Source organism: Elephantulus edwardii, unplaced genomic scaffold, assembly GCF_000299155.1.
Source record: "Elephantulus edwardii isolate Elephantulus edwardi_28Jun2011 unplaced genomic scaffold, EleEdw1.0 scaffold00311, whole genome shotgun sequence".
NCBI lineage: Eukaryota > Metazoa > Chordata > Mammalia > Macroscelidea > Macroscelididae > Elephantulus > Elephantulus edwardii.
In genome coordinates, this window is record NW_006400061.1 from 2,631,782 (window position 1) to 2,649,970 (window position 18,189).

The 18,189-nt window shown below is 35.9% G+C and overlaps 2 protein-coding genes across 2 annotated transcripts in view; one reads left to right on the top strand and one right to left on the bottom strand.

Annotated features, from left to right (window-relative positions):
- The window catches only part of LARP1B (La ribonucleoprotein domain family, member 1B), a 48,538-nt gene that overhangs the window by 11,097 nt on the left and 19,252 nt on the right, over positions 1-18,189 (bottom strand). Inside the window, exons 4-7 of the mRNA XM_006901163.1 lie at positions 10,109-10,252; positions 9,738-9,903; positions 6,987-7,131; positions 1,414-1,588 (exon numbers count right to left, since the gene is read on the bottom strand). Coding sequence (XP_006901225.1) covers positions 1,414-1,588; positions 6,987-7,131; positions 9,738-9,903; positions 10,109-10,252 — 630 coding nt within the window. The remainder of the gene's footprint in view (positions 1-1,413; positions 1,589-6,986; positions 7,132-9,737; positions 9,904-10,108; positions 10,253-18,189) is intronic.
- Positions 10,988-18,189, top strand: part of LOC102868226 (60S ribosomal protein L27a-like) — a 9,466-nt gene continuing 2,264 nt past the window's right edge. Inside the window, exon 1 of the mRNA XM_006901164.1 lies at positions 10,988-11,008. Coding sequence (XP_006901226.1) covers positions 10,988-11,008 — 21 coding nt within the window. The remainder of the gene's footprint in view (positions 11,009-18,189) is intronic.

An 18,189-nucleotide genomic window follows, 5' to 3' on the forward strand; every position in this document is an offset into this window, starting at 1 on the left:
AACTGCTTAAGTGACCTCACATAACTACCTTGTGGAAAAGAATCTTCTATATTTTACCTAATTTATTGAATGCAATGTAAGCAAGTTAAAAATGTCATCTTATACCCCAAGTTTATACAATGTAAATAAATAAATAAACAATGCTAGTTTTTTCTTCAACTTTTCTAATACCCGCTACCCAAGCTACTTGGTGGGATTTCAAGAAGTTGAGAAAACAAGATAAAAAAAAAAAAATCTATGAAAATGTCAATCATTAATAACTTTATTGAAGGTCAGATTTTATACTGATTTATCAAAAATATATGTGGACAAATAAAGAAAATGTACCCTCATTCATTTCTTTAATTTCTTACCCCTTAATATCAAAATTAATAAGTCTTATGGTTCACGTGAAATATTATGACAGCATCTGTATTATGCAATATAAATTATATTGAGTGGCAAATCAAAGGACCTAAAAATCTGAGAAATGCCATTCAAGTCTATTTCCGCATACAAATATACACAACTCTGGAAGAAAAGAAAGAATCTTGTAGTATTTCCAGAATGATAATAATTAACTTTCTCATCATAAATAAAAATAGCCATGTAGGCCAGGCTAATTATACACAAATGGCAGCTCCTATAAAAGCACTAACAGTCTTCTAGTCAGTCGGTCATCATCACAAAGGTGGTTATCTCCAATGAATTGCTGCTGGTCCAACCTTCTTCACATGAACTGAAGACAGTCTTGGCCACTCTCACTTCTGCAACACAGCTTGTTCCAATATTGACATTTCAGTGATTCACCTATTATTCCACTGCATATTCTGATCAAAAGTCATCCAATATCATTAACAGATCATCACCCTGACTGAAAAAAGTTTAAGGACACATATTTTTCCCCAAAAGGAAATGGCTTAAAAATAATCCAGAAATTAAAAAAACAACAACAAACAAACAACATTTAAGTAGATTTTACAAACTCTCAACACAATCATGTTTGGAATACAGTACTATAATTTCCTTAAGAGAATTCTAATTGTTTTACAGTTAGGTAATCTGACTTTTAAAACAGACTGAAAATACTAGCAACAAAAATCAAATGAAGCCTTCTCCATTCCTGAATACCTAAAAATATCTACATTGTGGTAAGTTTACAAGGGAAAACTAGCAAAGCATGTGTTTAACTTCCTGAAAGAAAAAGGAAATGGGTGAAAAACCTCATGTGACAAAGTATACACATAATTTAAGGACAATCAATAGAATAACACTTCATCAATTTCTTTTTAAACTGACAGCTCTATGTGGGAGGCAATATGAATAGAAATTACAGCACAAAAGTCATGTACCTTTACCTAATAATTAACAATAAATAAGTAATAGAGAGTTTTCAACTATAGTCTCTGCTCTAAAGGAAAGAAAAATTGTTACCTGTGTGAGAACCAAAGGCTTGACCTGGTACAAATTCTGGGCAATCAATTAGTTGAGAGAAGTCTGTTTGTGGCACACTACGTGGAGGAAGGCCAGGAATTGGCCATTTTTCTGGTTCTATCTTTTTTCTCATCTTCTCAGCCACTATTTCCACTTCTGTGCTATCTTTTAATGCCTAGCAAACAGAATTTCACAAGTATTGAAACACTTGAATAATTTGTCCCTGTAATAAATAAATATCCTATCAGACTATTAATGCAGATAATTTTCACTATCATTATTTATGGATTACTATATCAACAATAGCAAAATATTTTTATTCTCAATTAAGTTTTATTTTCACACCTCTTGCTCAACTTAAACAATGTTGTTATTGTTGTTAGGTGCCACTGAGTCAAGGAAGACTCTATTAACAGAAGATCTGAACCCATCCTCACACTTTCTGACACATTTCAAGAGTCACCATGTTAATGCACTTTGTCGAGGGTCTTCCTTTTCTTCACAGACCCTCCACCGTTCCCAGTATCATATTCTTCTCCAAGGAATAGCCCCTCCTAGCAATATGCCCAAAGTATGTTAGGTGAAGCCTCATTATTCCTGTCTCAGTGAGCACCCCACCTGCAACCTCTCCGTGATATAGCTGTTCATTCTCTTGGCCGTCCATGGGATGTTCAGTGCTCTTCTCCAGTTCCACAGCTCAAAGGTGTCAATTACTTTTCTGTCATCCTTATTCGTCCAGCTCTCAGATGCATAGCATGTAATCAGAAAGACTATGACCTGAATCAGACGTACCTTAGTCCTTAAACTGACATCATTTCTCCTCAATTATTTGGAAAGGTCTCTAACTGCAAATTTTCCCAGCGCAATGCCTCTCCTTATTTCCTGACTGTTACTAGTACCAATATTATATTCTCATCACTGGGCCAACTGGCAGCATCAGAATGGATGGTGAAGAGATTGAGATTGTTCACAGCTTTAGTCGGCTTGGCTCCACAGTTAACACCCTTGGCACCAGCAGCCAGGAAATGAAAAGATGCATTGCAATGGAAAAGTCTGCTGTTAAGGACCTCTCCAGGGTACTGAAGAGCAACGATGCCACTCTGGAGACTAAGGTGTGTCTGATACAGGCCATGGTCTTTGCAATCACTTGTTATGCATCAGAGAGTTGGACAATGACCAAAGAGGATACAAGGAGAATTGATGCATCTGAGCTGTGGTGCTGGAGAAGAGTATTGAGGGCACCATGGACTGCTAGTAAAACAAACACATTCATCCTGGAAAGGGTTAAACCGGGTGGCTCCTTGGAGGCAAGGATTCTGAGACTCCATCTAACATACTTTGGACATGTTATAAGGAGAGACCAGTCCTTGGAGAAGGACATCATGCTTGGGAGGGTGGAGGGATAGAGCAGGAGGGGAAGGCCCTCTATGAGGTGGACTGATTCAGTGACTGGGGTAATCGGGATGGGAGTGTCAGAGACAATGCGATTGGCACAGGACAGAGAAGAGTTTAGGGCTGCAGTACATAGGGTCACTATGAGTCGCAAGTGACTTGACAGCACATAACAACAACAACATTATTATACTGATAATTACTATCTACTAGATAAGTACCAAGCATGCAGACCTTTCCTCTCAATAACTACAGGTAAGTATCACCTCGAATTCATAGATTAAAAAATCAAGGCAAGGGAGCTCTGGTGGCCTAGTGGCAAGAAGCTGCAACTGCAATGCCAGACATTTGCGGTTTGAACCCACTAGGTACTCTGCTGGAGAAGGAGGGGCAATCTCCTCCTGTACCAGTAAGATCCGATTTGACAGTACACACACAAAAAAATAAATAAAAAAAAAAAATCAAGGCATAAGCAGCCTTCTTAGTGAGGCAGCATCAGGACCCAAATGATTACCTTAATTACCTTTAACTCTTAAATTTGTGTTTCTCACAAATAATTGTGATGTAATTTAAAAGTAAAATAAAATCAGGCTAGAATTTCTTTTTTCTTTAAAATAAAAATAAAGTACTATTTATCTGAATATGAGGTTAAACTCAAGGGCATACATACAACTTTAAAGAGTTGAAAAAGAATAAATAGAGAATTTATAATATAAATTCTCTAATTTAGAAAAGATTCACTATTATTTAATTCAATGTGTCCTTTGTGGTATAGTTCACAGAAAAGTTCAGTAGTTGAATCCACCAGCTGCTGGAGGAAGAAAAATGGACAGTGTCCTTCCATATAAATATATAGCCTTGGAATCTAAGTTAATCAAAACCAACTCGATGGCAGCCAGTATATATTAATTTAAGAACATGTTATACGTCTCTTTAAAAACCTTACATTTGGAAGAGCCCTGATGGCATAACGCATTTTATGCTAACTTGCAAAACAAAACAACTTACATTAGCATGTTCTCAGTATTAGTATAGTATGTAACTCTTTTTTTTTTTATAATTTGCTTGTGTGTGTACTGTCAAATTGGATCTGACTGGTACAGGAGGAGATTGTCCCTTCTTCTCCAGAACAGCATCTGGTGGATTCAAATTACACACCTTCTGGGACTGCAATGCAGCTTTAGTATGTAACTTTTAACAAAATGAATCGACACAATGACTTTAACAATGGGCTCAAGCTTAAAAGTAGTCACAGTCTCAAGCAATGGGCTCATATAAGGAATCGTGGTCAACTAGATGGCCTAACATCACCACTAATATTTTATACAACTGTTGTTAGATGTCATCAAAGTTAGCAGAACTCATAATGACCCTATGAACAACAGATCAGCTGAACTGTGTCCTAACATAGGCCATCCTCATCCTCTCTGATACATCTGGGCCCACCGCTACAGTCACTGTGTCAACTCATCTGGCTGAGGGTCTCCTCTTTTGCTAACCCTCCATCCTTCCAAGGATTATGTCCCTTTCTAAGGGGGAGAGGACAAACTGGACATAGTAGCACAGGGCTGGGAATGTCTTTCTGAAAGGGCCAGAGGGAATGAGAATAGAATAGCCCCTCACTGTCCCAGAGCACAAAGCAGTCCATAGCCCAGCCCTATGGCGCCTGTAGAGCATGCACAACAAGAGGTTCTTTTATTCATTGCTGACTCACAGACACAAAGTTATGGTACCGAGAATGGGGTTTATCAGGGAAGGAAGTGGGAGAGTAAAAAAATATCTCACAATACAAGTTCAGCAGTTCCAAAGCCTAATTCCTCAATGAGCCCAGGCTCGAGTTTCAGTTCAGGAGGCAAATCTAAATCATCCAGCAAGGTTTACATCAGAATAGCTATAACCAAATCATCCAACAAGGTTTGCTTCAGAGCAGTTATAAGTCAGCTTCTCCTTCAAACATCCGCAAGAAGAGCCAAACCTTTAATTATGGCCAACATAAATGCAAGAGCCACAATTTGTCCACAGCAATGCCACAGTCTATCTATCACCAGGGTCTTGCCACCACAAGCCTTGCTCACCTCAGGTCTTGCCCATCTCAAATCTTGCTTCCCAATGTGGGAAGTACTCTTTCTCTTATCCTAGTCTCAAAGCTGATGCAATTTTCAAGATCATGCTGCTTTGTAAGACTATGTGTCTGCAATAAAGGTAGTTGGAGACCAGAGGCTAAAAGGTTAAAAAAAGGCCAAGTTTTAAGTTGACACCACACAAGGAATAGCTTCTCCTAAAAACATGCCCAAAATTATGTGAGTGGAAGCTTTGTCATCTTTGCTTCAAAGGAACAATCTAATTGTACTTCCTCTCAAGATATATTTGTTTGTTCTGTTGGCAGTCCAAGGGGTATTTAGTACTCTTCTCCAATACCACAGTGCAGAGACATCAATTCTTCTTGTCATCTTTATTCACTGTCCAGGTCTTCAGTGCATAGCAAATGATTGAAAAGATCATTGCCTGAATCAAGTGCACCTTCAAATTGAAGTCACTGTTCCTCAGTAATTTGGAGAGGTCCCTAACTGCAGACTTTCCCAATGCAATACTTCTCTCCTGATCTCCTGACCATTGGTACTAAGTGTGTTAACTGTGGATCCAAGTGGAATGAAGTATTTAACTGTTTCAATCCTTTCTCCATCTATCATAAGATTGTCTATTTGTGAGAATTTGTTTTCTTGATGTTAAGCAGAGTTGGGTGGGAAAGTTATTATTCTAAAGACAAGTAATTCAAAAGATATCCTAGAAATTCAAAACAGGAAAAACTCTCACAGGATATTATTAAGTCAGAGCAATCATCAATAGAAGAAAACATACATTAACTATGTATCTAGAATTAGCTATATATCTAGAATTTCAACACAGTGAAATTCTACTGCGCAAAAAAGGAAAGAACTTGATTTATACAATTCACAAATAAGTCTCAAAAGTCAGAAATCAAAGAATTACTTGTATATATTATAAAGCTTTTAGAAATTCATTATTAACTATCTTCTGAAAATGTTCAAAAGTAGAAATTAAAACTTGTCTGATACAATGTTCTTGCAAGATTATATAATTGGCAGATATCTAAGCTATACCAAGACCTCAATTAATAGACTCTGATACAAAACCAAATCCTGCAGTAATAATTTATTTGCCCTTAACACATATTGTAGCATATTTAGTCAAATATCACTTTCATTTGTTCAATATTGTACCCTCTCACTCAATGACTTAATTTTCCATATTCAACATTATTATTTTTCTCTTTCCATCTAAGCCTCTTATTTTCCTTTTTTTGAGGGAGGCAGGCAGAGAGATAGGGAAAATAATAAAGTTGACATTCTAGTTTATTCTGTTAATAAGTTTCTTGCCTTTCAGAATGTCTCAAATCACTCCAACAACAACAAAATCCTTTTCTTCCTTTTGTGATTATTTGCTTTAAGTCTTGTCAATGGCATGTTGCTACTTTGTGCCATTAAGTCAGAACCAACTCATAGCTTACCCTCTTGTGGATTTTCAAAGGCTGTGAACTGCATAGGAGAAGAATGTCTATCTTTATCTTTGGAGCTGCTGGTGTATTTGTACCACCTGCCTTTGAGTTGGCAGTGTAGTGCCTTACCACTAGGCCTCCAGTCAATTTGTTATGTCAATAGTACAGGAGATAGAAAAATGAAAAAAAAAATTATTTTAATTTATAAGGTAACTTAGCGGTATTATGCCTAATATGTCTAGCAGACAACCAATAGGTCAAAAGTTTGAATCTCTTAAACTACTCCACAGAAGAAAATAGAGCAGTATCTTCCCATAATGACTGACAGCCTCCGAAGCCCAGTAGAGGAATACCAGGTTGGAACAGACTCAACAGCTCTTTGGTTTAGAGGGTATTTTTAACAGCATAGGAAAAATGACCCAAAATGTTACTAAACGAAAACATAAACTATTTTGTAGGAAACTGAATAAGATTAAAGGACCAAAAATACCCAATTAGGTTTAAGTTTGAAGGATCAGACTGGCAACAGATGAAGATCTCATTAGCAATTTTTTGAGAAGTTTTCCAAGATTAGATATTTATAAGGGTTTTTAAGAAATGGCAGAAGCCATTTATACAGTCATAGCCTTACACAACTACAGTTTATTATTAAATGTATAATTACCTCTAAAATGAGATTAAGGTTTGTGGTGAGAGCCTGAACACGGTGGAAACCAGCAATCAAGGAAATAGGCAAGAAACCTTGTTCATCCATTTTTCTTCTAAGAAAAAAGTCCCGTTCCAAATTTTCTGTACTGAAGTAATATTCACTGAAGGAGTAAAAGTAAATATAAATTTCCTCCACTAAAGAAGAAGAAAGAACAATACTTAATTTTTTTTAATCTGATTAGTAACATTATATAGATTTCACAATATATAACATAAACAATGTAACATTAAAGGGGATATAAAAATATACAAGTAGTTACAGGAAAAAAGAGAATCTACTAAATTTATATCTTCTACAACAATGAAAAAAATTACTTCCCAAAACATTAAACTTAAAGTGTAATAATTTTACTTAAAATAGTCCAGTTATTTTAAATGAGTCAGTTACATGTAATTTCACTACAAAAGTATTTCTACTTGCATCATTTAAAAACAAATAAAAGTTAAACACATGTCAATTTCACTTTCAACTTATCAACATGACAAAAGTATAATGAAAAAATTTGTAGTGAAATTCACACTATCTACAGAGCAGAGAATAATGTTCAAAAATTACAGAGTTCTGACATTATTTTATTTTTCTCAACCCTAGTCTATGCAATAGACACATGTGTATGTGCACATACATATTTTATAGCTGAATGGTTCAAATTCCCCCCACTTTTCCATGAGGTACAGAACCAGGAAAAACAGTAAGAATGAACAGAATCCAATATAGCTAAATAAGGACTATACTTACTATGAGGTAGAAAGGGGGGAAATACAGAAAAGGGTCCTACTTTAGGACAGAGAAATGTAAATGGATAAACTGTGTGATCAATTAACTAAAATCTATTAAAAACCTTCAGAGATACTTACTTAAAAATTATAGTTTCATACTAAAAAATAATTGACTAACCAAAAAAAGCTCAAGTCAAATGAAGGAAAGAGCTTCTCATCAATACAATTCATACTTATTCATACTCATAATGCATGCACTGAATTTAATTTCTTCATTTTTGGACATTAAAATATGACTCAGTCATATTCAAGCATCATTAACTCTCTATTGATTATATAATAAGCTGCCCTTTTAATATAATACTGTCTAGAAATGAAACTACTAAGATAAATACATAAGTTCACTCTGTTACCTATAATAATATATATTTAACAATTTCAATGGAATACAAACATATCAAGCACAACTCCTATATGCAGTAAAAGATGCTTCAGGTAGAAGAGTTAAAATGTTTAATATTCTGACATCAAAAATAAATTTTATTATTATTATTATAAATTTTCACTTTAAATAATCAACTTACTCAGAATGATTAGAGAATTTTTTAGGTTGTTGGGGGTTCCTGTAAAAATAGAGTTAGTACCATTTTTCCACAAATATAAAGCAATGCTTTCTAGTGACTTCTCAAAAAGAAAAATTTCAACCCTATCCATGCAGGGGAACTCTCAATGACAGTAAGTATGACTCCCTGAAGCCAGATCTCTGTGAATCAAAGAATGATAATATTAAAGAGTCAGCCTAGACCAGGAAACAAATCCTACTGACAGTGATGACAACAACAAAGTATCGTGACCAAAGTCATGCCTGACATTTTGCTCAGTGCCGTAGGGGACATTATCATGGTCTACCTTAGAAGTTGTTCTAGACTGTATACTGCAAAATCAGAAATTTTGTCAATACTAAAGTAACTCTGCTCCTCCCTCACTTAGTGAGACACACTGTGGAGTCCTAATATTCTGACATGGAATGCATATCTGCTTTCAGGGCAGGGACCAGGAAGCAAGAGTTACAAAAAAAAGAAATAGTGGTCTGAAGCTGACAGCCACATTCTAAGCACTTTCTAAACATAAAAAGCTCTTATCCTCAGTGTTTGCAACAAAATAAACAAGTTGCTTCTTATCATAAACCAATTAAATCCATCATGAAGGTGCCCAGTTGATACTCATGAAATGATCTTCTAGTAAACAGTAGATGTTGTAAAAAATTATACCTCTTTCAAAAAAACAGGCTAATTATTTTTTTCCTTTACCTTAAAAGCATATAAAAATTAAAATTTCTTTCCGTTAGGTATGAAACTAAGTTTGGAATGTTTTCTCACCACTAAATATATATGCAAAGTATATGATTATTAAAATACAGGGAAATTTTAACCAGACAACAGAAAAAATTGACACTCGTTCAACTTCAGTAGTCAGAAAGCAACTACTTTAAAAACTAAATACTCTGCCTCTTTATTGTGTCATAAAGAATTTAAAAGATGTAAATTTAAAAGTCAACTGCTAAGAAAGTAAAAATATATACTATTGCTTTGTCATTCATTTACAAATGTTAATAAAAACAACTACTTGCAAATAAGCCATTTTCAAATAACAGAGGTTTTATATGCTTATGTATTTATCCATGTTATGCAATTACATTAACCATCCTTTAAAGCAGAAAAATATCTAAGAAGTAGAGAAAGCAGGAGGCTTATAAGCAAATAAAAAACTATTGCACTTTTACATCCAATACCTATTTTACTAGGCTATTCCAGCAGGGGGAACATAGTAAAATATGCAAAACAACAACAACAACAAAAAAAAAAAACTCCCCAACTTTTATCAACAAATGATAAACATAGAAAAGTAAAATTTTCATTACCAATGGCATTAAGGATTGGTACTGCTGAGACTCTACTATTTCACCTTATTTCTGGCATGGACTTACATTTGGCGCTTAATATACTCCTTAAGCAATGTCTCTTCCACAGGATATACTTGCACACCTGTACCATCGTCATAGTAATACATCATAGTGGTATTTAGTTCTGTTTGAAATGGTTGATCTGTCCTTTCATCATGTTCTCGATAACCATATGAATAATCAAAGTTTACTTGATGTTAATTAAGAAAAAAGAAATCAAAGATTAAGATTGGAAAAAATAGTTACTCTGATACAAATTATAAAGGGGTAACAAATGTAAAATTATCTATTACTAGATTTAAAAAAAATACTCTAGTGAAGAAAAATTAATAAAGTGTGAGGACTCTCTTTTCAAAATCCATATAATTTAACAATACAAAAAACATATGCCATACGTCTAGGATTGCCACGGCCTCGTCCTCGGCCTCTTCCCCGGCCTCGTCCTCGTCCTCGAAAGGAACCTCGGATATTACAACCCTCACTTCTCACACTGGAAACTTCATCTTGGTCATCTCTCTTTTCTCTGTCTCGCCTCCAACCTTTTTCAAATTAAAAAAAAATTATATATTTTAATTTGCAATTATAATCATACTTATGAAAACATGGCAGTCACTTCACCCTCCATTTTGTAACTAGCATTCTTCAGATAGATATAAATTTAGGATACCTCAAAAGAATCTGTCAAAAATATCTCTGGCATAAGAGAGATCTTAAAAACTTTTAACACATAAAAAAGGCATTCCAATGAATAAAATAATATGCTATAAAAACAAATATTAGCCAATAATATTCTACTCAATTTGTCTCTACTAAAACATAATTTTTGTTTTAACTTTGTTGTTGTACTGTGTGTCGTCAAGTCGGAAGCTGAACCTTCAGTGGATTTTCAGAGGCAGTAAATCACATGGGAGGAGACTTCTTATCTTTCTCTCATAGAGCAGCTGATGGATTAGAATCTCATTCCTTTGGAATTGCAGTGTATCTTATCACTGGGACACAAGAGCTCCTCTATAACTTTAAACTATTAAATCATACCACTATTTACATTATCAGAGAGGCGTTAAAAGAAACAACAACACAACACAATAAGAATAACTATTTGAAATGGAGACATTTCAGCCCAGTATATATAATACACACACACACACACACACACATTCATATATATATATATATATATATATATATATATGAAAATGTGTATGTCATTTAAACTTAAGTTTCATGGAAAAGTATTATGTAAAGGACTCTAGTCTACATTTTTATTTTTAAACATGACGCAGAGGAAAGCAGTGGTAAAAGATGGAATCTAAGCCCTCTTGTGACAGCCCTGGTATTCTCTTCACAGAGGATGTGGGAGGAAATAAAAGTAATGTAGTCCATAACTAGTTGGGCTACTAACTGAGAGGTTGGCAATTGGAATCTACCACTGACTCTCAGGGGATTAAAGCTGCAGTAGCTTCTCAAAAAAATTACACTGGTGGAAATCCAATGGAGGATAGCTGTGAGGAAGAACTGACCCAATGGCAAATGCCACCGAAACCATCATCATCATCATTATCATCAACATCATGATCTGCATACACCACTCTCTCTCCCCTGTCCCTTACTCTCAGTGCCAAATATTATTAACTCTTCCTGATGTGCTGCTCAAAGACCTAGAAATGTTACCTGGCCAACTGACTGAACCCACTGACAACACAGACATGGTTGTTTAACACTAGCATATCATCACTCTGCCTCCAAGCTTTCTGAGAATCTGATGACTTGCAACTACAACCAAAAACTATTAAAACATTATAACTTAAATTTGGCCTACTATTGGCTCATAGTGAAAAGAAAGTAGAACCTTCCTAGTCTAACTATACTGCATTCTAAAAACTAGCTTCCCTATTAATGATTTTTTAATAATTATTTATTGAGTCATGGTCTTTTTTTTTCCCTTGTTGTGTACTGTCAAATTGGATTCAACTGGCACAGGAGGAGACTGCCCCTCCTTTTCCAGCGGAGCACCTGGTGTATTCGAACTCTGGGCCTTTGCGATTGCAGCGCAGCTTCTTGTACCAGGCCATCAGAGCTCCCTCCCATTAAGGATTTATTTCAACTATGGAAAGTCAAAAGAGATAGTTACTCCCTACTTAATTAAATCTAAAGCACAATGACTTTTCAAAAGCAAATGTATTATCTTAGGAGTTAGTAGTAAAATATTTCTGTTCTGTAACAGATCTACAATACTACGAAAACAAGTGACACTAAAAGTTGAAGAGTTGGGTTTTTTTTTTAATATATCAAATTAAAGAAAAAAATAAAAATACAGCCTAGTGCATGGATTTAGTTATAATCGATAATCTGGAAAATTTACCCCAGAGAATCACTTATGTACCAGAAAACATGTACAAAAGTGCTCACAGTAGCAATTTAATTGAACAAAAAGAAGTACAAAATAACCTAAATGTTTACCTTTAATAGAATACACTATACAAAACCATTAAATACTCCAGAGGGGAAAACAACTTGTTCCAACAACACAACCAATATGGATGGTGTAGAAGAAGTTAAAAAAAAACCTATGCCAGTTGTGTTGTGTACTGCAGTGCACTTTAAAAAACATAAAAATCAAAGATTCATGCTAACTTTTTTCCTGAGAAGGAAAACAAATGAAAATGTGAAAGGAACACAGAGAGGTTAAAAGTTAATCGTAGCAAGCATTGCTTGGACACTGTATGTTGATGGTTAACACTGTTCAGGGAGTTCTGGTTGCATAGTCCATAGCTACCAGAGGGAGCTATGCTACTATGCCAAAGGTCAAGTTACTCTAGTGGTTAAAAAATTTCTGAGGGAGAAATATAGGTAATCTCTTCCTGGTGAAAGCTATAAGTGAATTCCAACGCCACAGCAACATACACACTTTTTTTTTACATATGCAATATTTAAAAAGAAAATATTTAAAGTTATTGAATACTCAATACTTTTACAATAAAACATGAGTTTGCTATAACCATGAAGCAAAGGATAATATAATGTTTTACAGCTAATTGAGAAAATCATATTAACATATTGCCACAAATGATGGCTATACTGAAAAAAAAAATGCATTTCTAAGCACGGTCGTCAATTTAAAAATGTGCGGCAATGTGTTAATAATTAGATTTAAATGGAATCAGGGTATTTCTTAGCTGACACACTGTCTTAAAATGACAATGTAAAAATTTCTTGATATTTGTAAGTCACTTTCAAATGATTCAAGACATGGATGAATGAATTATTTTAATACTAAATTTAGACAGTCACTAGACTGGTACTGTAAAACTGCTTCAACTTTTTCTATTTTTAAACTTTTTTATTATTATTATTTGTTATATGTGTACCATCAAATCGGATTTAACTGGTACAGGAGGAGATTGTTCCTCCTTCTTCAGCATCTGGTGGATTTGAACTGTACACCTCTGGAATTGCAGTGCAGCTTCTTGCCACTAGGCCACCAGAGCTCACCTATTTTTAAACTTTTAATAAACTGATAAAATTTAAATGGAAATAGTAATCAAATTTTCATTCTTGTTCTTAACTATTCACAGAAAAACAATCCTAAAAAATTATCTGACTTAAAAGATTTCAATGGGAAATTATGGAAGCAAACACTCATTCTATTATTTCCATACATCCTCCTGTCTCCTACTCTCTGAAGTATGAGAAAAGTCTCTTAATGTATCTGGGAAATGACTGTTCAATGAAATCAAACATGTTAAGTGACAGATTGATGACATTCAGTATGATAGATGGATCCAGCTAATATAATCAGCTAATCCTTGACAGAACTTTGAGAGTCAGATATTTTATTGTTTTCTGCTATGATGCATTAGAAGATTCACATAAACAGAAAATGAACTTAAACCTAGTCAAATTTCTAGCTCCCATGCTGCCTTGGAGGCAAGGATTCTGAGGCTACATCTAACATACTTTGGACATGTTGTAAGGAGGGACCTGTCCTTGGAGAAGGACATCATGGTAGGGTGGAGAGACAGCACAGGGGGGGAAGGCCCTCTATGAGGTGGATTGATTCAGTGACTGGGATGGGTGTATCGGAGACAGTGCCATTGGCAAAGGACAGAGCAGAGTTTAGGACTGTTGTACATAGGGTCACTATGAGTTGCAAGCAACTTGACGGCACACAACAACAACAACATTACAAGGTACATAAAAGAAGATATTAAACTATACCATGGTAAAATAATTAGCCAAATCCAAAACAGGAGAAATTCCATGTAACCCAACTACTAACAAAGGAAAGAAAATTAATGGAGAGGTAGACAGAAACTCTATTGGGCAGTTAGTTCTACTCTGTCCTAAAAAACTGCCATAACTCAGAATCCATTTACTCAATAACATAATCATTCAGTATAATACTATTTTGGCAAGGAAAAAAACTACCAACACATGGAACAGTATGAATACATCAGAAATGCAAAATGAGCAAGATGATACAGAAGAGTATATGCTATATGTGTATAGTTCCATTTTGTAAATTCTAGAAGTGTCAAGTCTAATCTATTGTGACAGAAAGCAGACTAGTGGTTTGCGGTTAACAATGATGTAAGTGCATTTTAATATATGTAAATTACATCTCAAGAAAGCTGATTTTTAAAAAAAGAATTCAGAAACCACTCAAAAGAGACATGTATTTGGTTCTAACATTGACTCCATGTACAACAGATGGAAACAATGCCTGATCTTCCACTATACCTGTAAGGACTGCTATGATTCAATCCAGTATTGAAGTCAATATCTCGATTCATCTCATTGAGGGTCATCATCGTTGTAGATGACCCTCTACTTTACTAAGCATAAAGCCCATCCACTAGAAACTAGACCCTCTTGAGACCAAGTCCAATGTATGTGAGTCAAAGTCTTACAGTTCTCACCTCTAAGGATCATCCTGGCTACCGCTAGCTGAATTATGGGCAATCTGCACATCAAACTAAACAATAATAGATTATAACACACTGAATACATTAAGGCTTTACGGACTCACAATGATAATAAGGAAGTTGTTCCTTACAAGAGAGTATCAACTAAAAGTGTAAAAGGAATGGAATTAGAGCAATAGTTAGCATTTACAGAAATCTTCATACTACAACCAAATTAAGAATAAGCAATGCGTGATGTTAAAAGTTCATTTGACTCAAAATCTTTGCCCACAAACTATTTAACAAGAAAAAAAACAACCAACCTTAAGTTAGATGTTAATATTACCAATAATGTAACAAACCAAAGTGTTACATTGAAAAAGAACACCACAGAACTTTTATAGTTGTTGTTCGATACCACTGAGTTGGAACCAACCCACAGCTGATCCTCCAGTGGGTTTTTAAAGGCAGCAAATCACACAGAAGGGGGATTGCCCATCCTTCTTCAGTGGAGCAGCTGGTGGACACCAAACTACACGCCTTTGGGATTGTAGCACAGCTTCTTACTACTAGACCACCAGACCTTTTGTAGTAACTTCCCCACAAAACTCCTAAATTTAATCATCAGAAACTACAACTAAAGTTATCTACCATATAATTGTCCTACCAAACCCAAACTCACTGCTATCAAGTTGGAACTGACCCGTAGTTGACCTTTGGGGAAGCTGACAATCACAGAGAAATTGTCCATCTTTCTCCCTTGGAAAAGCTAGTGAATCCAAATAGAAATATTTTGTGTTTGGGTTGTCAGTGCAACCATGTATAGCCTACACCACCAGAACTCCTTAAATGTCCTGTTGTTATGCAATGCTGAGTTGGAAATGACTCCTTACTGACCCTCCAGTGGGTTTTCAGAGGCAGTAAATAGTATAGGAAGAGACTACACATATTTCTCTCAAAGAGTAGATGGTGAATTCAAACTGCCTGCCTTTCTATTACCAACACAATTTCTTATCACTGAAAGCTAAAAACTACCTCAGGAAGAGGTCTGAGACTTTGAACACTACTGAACAAAGACCAGAGGAGCTGTGAAACGCTCTCAAGAATATCACCCAGGAAGAATGCAAAAGGTCATTACAAATATAAAGGAGAAAAAAAGACCAAGACAGACGTCAGAAAAGACTGAATATTTTACTAGAGCACCAAGAAACCAAAGCAAAAGGGGGAGGGGAGGATTAACCCTGGGGTTGAACAATTTGATGGGTAGTGGGGTGAGGGAAATTGGAAGAATCTGTCTGGAAAACAATGTTATTTGAATTTTGTAAATAAACTAGTATAATAAAAATAAATAATAATAATAATAGAAGTTAAGGAGCTGGACAGAAGATTTCAAAGGGCAGCACAGAAAAACAAAGTATTATAATGAAATGTGCAAAGAGCTGAAGTAGGAAAATCTAAAGGACTTGACTTGCTGGGTATTTTGTAAGCTGAAGGAACTGAAGAAATAATTCAAGCCTCTAGTTGCAATACGTAAAGATGCTATGAGCCTAATACTGAATGATCTAGGAAGCATTATAAGAAGACAAAAAGAGTACACAGCGTCACTGTACCAGAAAGAATTGGCTGATACAGAAGAATTTAATGAAAAAACATATGATCAAGAGGGAATGGTGATGAAGGAGAAAGTTCAAGTTGCTCTGAAGGAAAAAGCAAAACACAAGACCCCAGGAAACGATGGGATACTAATTGATAGATTTCAACAAACAGATGCTGCCCCAAATACATGCTCATTAGATTGTGCCAAGATATAGGGAGGACTACTATATGGCCAAGTGACTGGAAGAAACCCCTATATATTCCTATCAGAAAAAAAGGTGATACAATAGAGTGTGGAAAATATCAAATAATATTATTACTATCGCACATACACAAAAGCAAAATCCTGCTGAATATTAGCCAAAAAGAGAACTATCAGAAACACAAGCTGGGTTTCCAAGAGGCTGTAGTACTAGAGACGTATCTTGGCTGAAAGAAAAGAGTACCAGAGAATATCTGTGTTTTATTGACAACACAAGGGCATGTGACTGTGTAGACAACAAAATGTGGCTAACCTTGAGAAGAATGGGAATCCCAGAACACTTTATGGAGCTTATGTAAAACCTATACTTAGACCAGGAGGCACCTGTCAGATAAGAGCAAGGAAACACTGCATAGTTCAAAATGAGGACCGAAGTGCATCATGAATGCATCCTGTCTATACAATTTTTTAATCCATATGCAGAACAGCTCTTTCAGGAGGCTAGATTTTATGAGGAGGAGTGTGGCATAAGGATAAGACTCATCAACAACCTGTGTTAGGCAGATGATACAACCTTGCTTGCTGAAACTGAGGAAGTCCAAAGTATTTGCTGCAGAAGGTCTTCAATATGGACTGAAGCTCAACATCAAGAAGATGAAGATTGTCACCACTGGGCCAACTGGCAGTACCATGATGGATGGAAAAGAGACTGAGGTTGTTAATTTCAGCTTGCTACACTCCACAATCATCACTTTTGGCACCAACAGGAAATCAAAAGACAAATGGCATTGGGTAAGTCTGCTATTAGGGACTTCTCCAAAGTGCTAAAGAACAATGATGTCAGTCTAGAGACTAAGTTGCACCTAATCAAGTTATGGTCTTTGCAATCACTTGCTACACATCAAAAAGTTGGAAAATGATTAAGGATGACAAAAGATTTGATGCCTTTGAGTTGTGGTGCTAGAGAAGAGTCTTGAACATACCATGGGCTGCCAAGAGAACAAACAGGTCTGTTTGGAGAAGGTGATATTTTTTCCTTGGAGGCAAGGATTTTGAAGCTCCATCTCACATACTTTGGGCATGTGGCCAGGAGGGACCAGTCTTTGGAGAAGGACATCATGCTTGGAAGAGTGAGGGGACAGCACAGGAGAGGAAGACCCCAGATAAGATGGATTGACATGATAACTGGGGCAATGGGATTAGGTGTTTTGGAGTCAGTTTGGCTTGCTCAGGATAGGGTTTCTAAGAGTCATTGGCAATGCAATGGCACTTAATAACAACACAGGTGCTCTGGTTGCCTAGCGGTAAGAAGCTGCACTGCAATACCAGAGGCACACGGTACAAATCCATTAGCTACTCCATGGGGAAGGATGGGTCATCTCCTCCTGTGCGATTAACTGCCTCTGAAAACTCACAAGAAGGCCAGCTATGGATCAGCTCTGACTTGATGGTACACAACAACAATAGGCCACCAGAGCTCTATAATTGTCCTGTAATTTCAAAAATGTCAATGCCAGGAAAAAGCAAAGCATTAAAACTCGTATGTGTATGTGTGTGTGTGTGTGTTTGTGTGTATTATTTTTTTCTTTCTATAAAGAAAGGAACGCTTCACGAATTTGCGTGTCATCCTTGCGCAGGGGCCATGCTAATCTTCTCTGTATCGTTCCAATTTTAGTATATGTGCTGCCGAAGCGAGGAAAACAAACAGATTTGTCCTGGAAAGGGTTAAACCGGGTGGCTCCTTGGAGGCAAGGATTCTGAGCCTCCGTCTAAC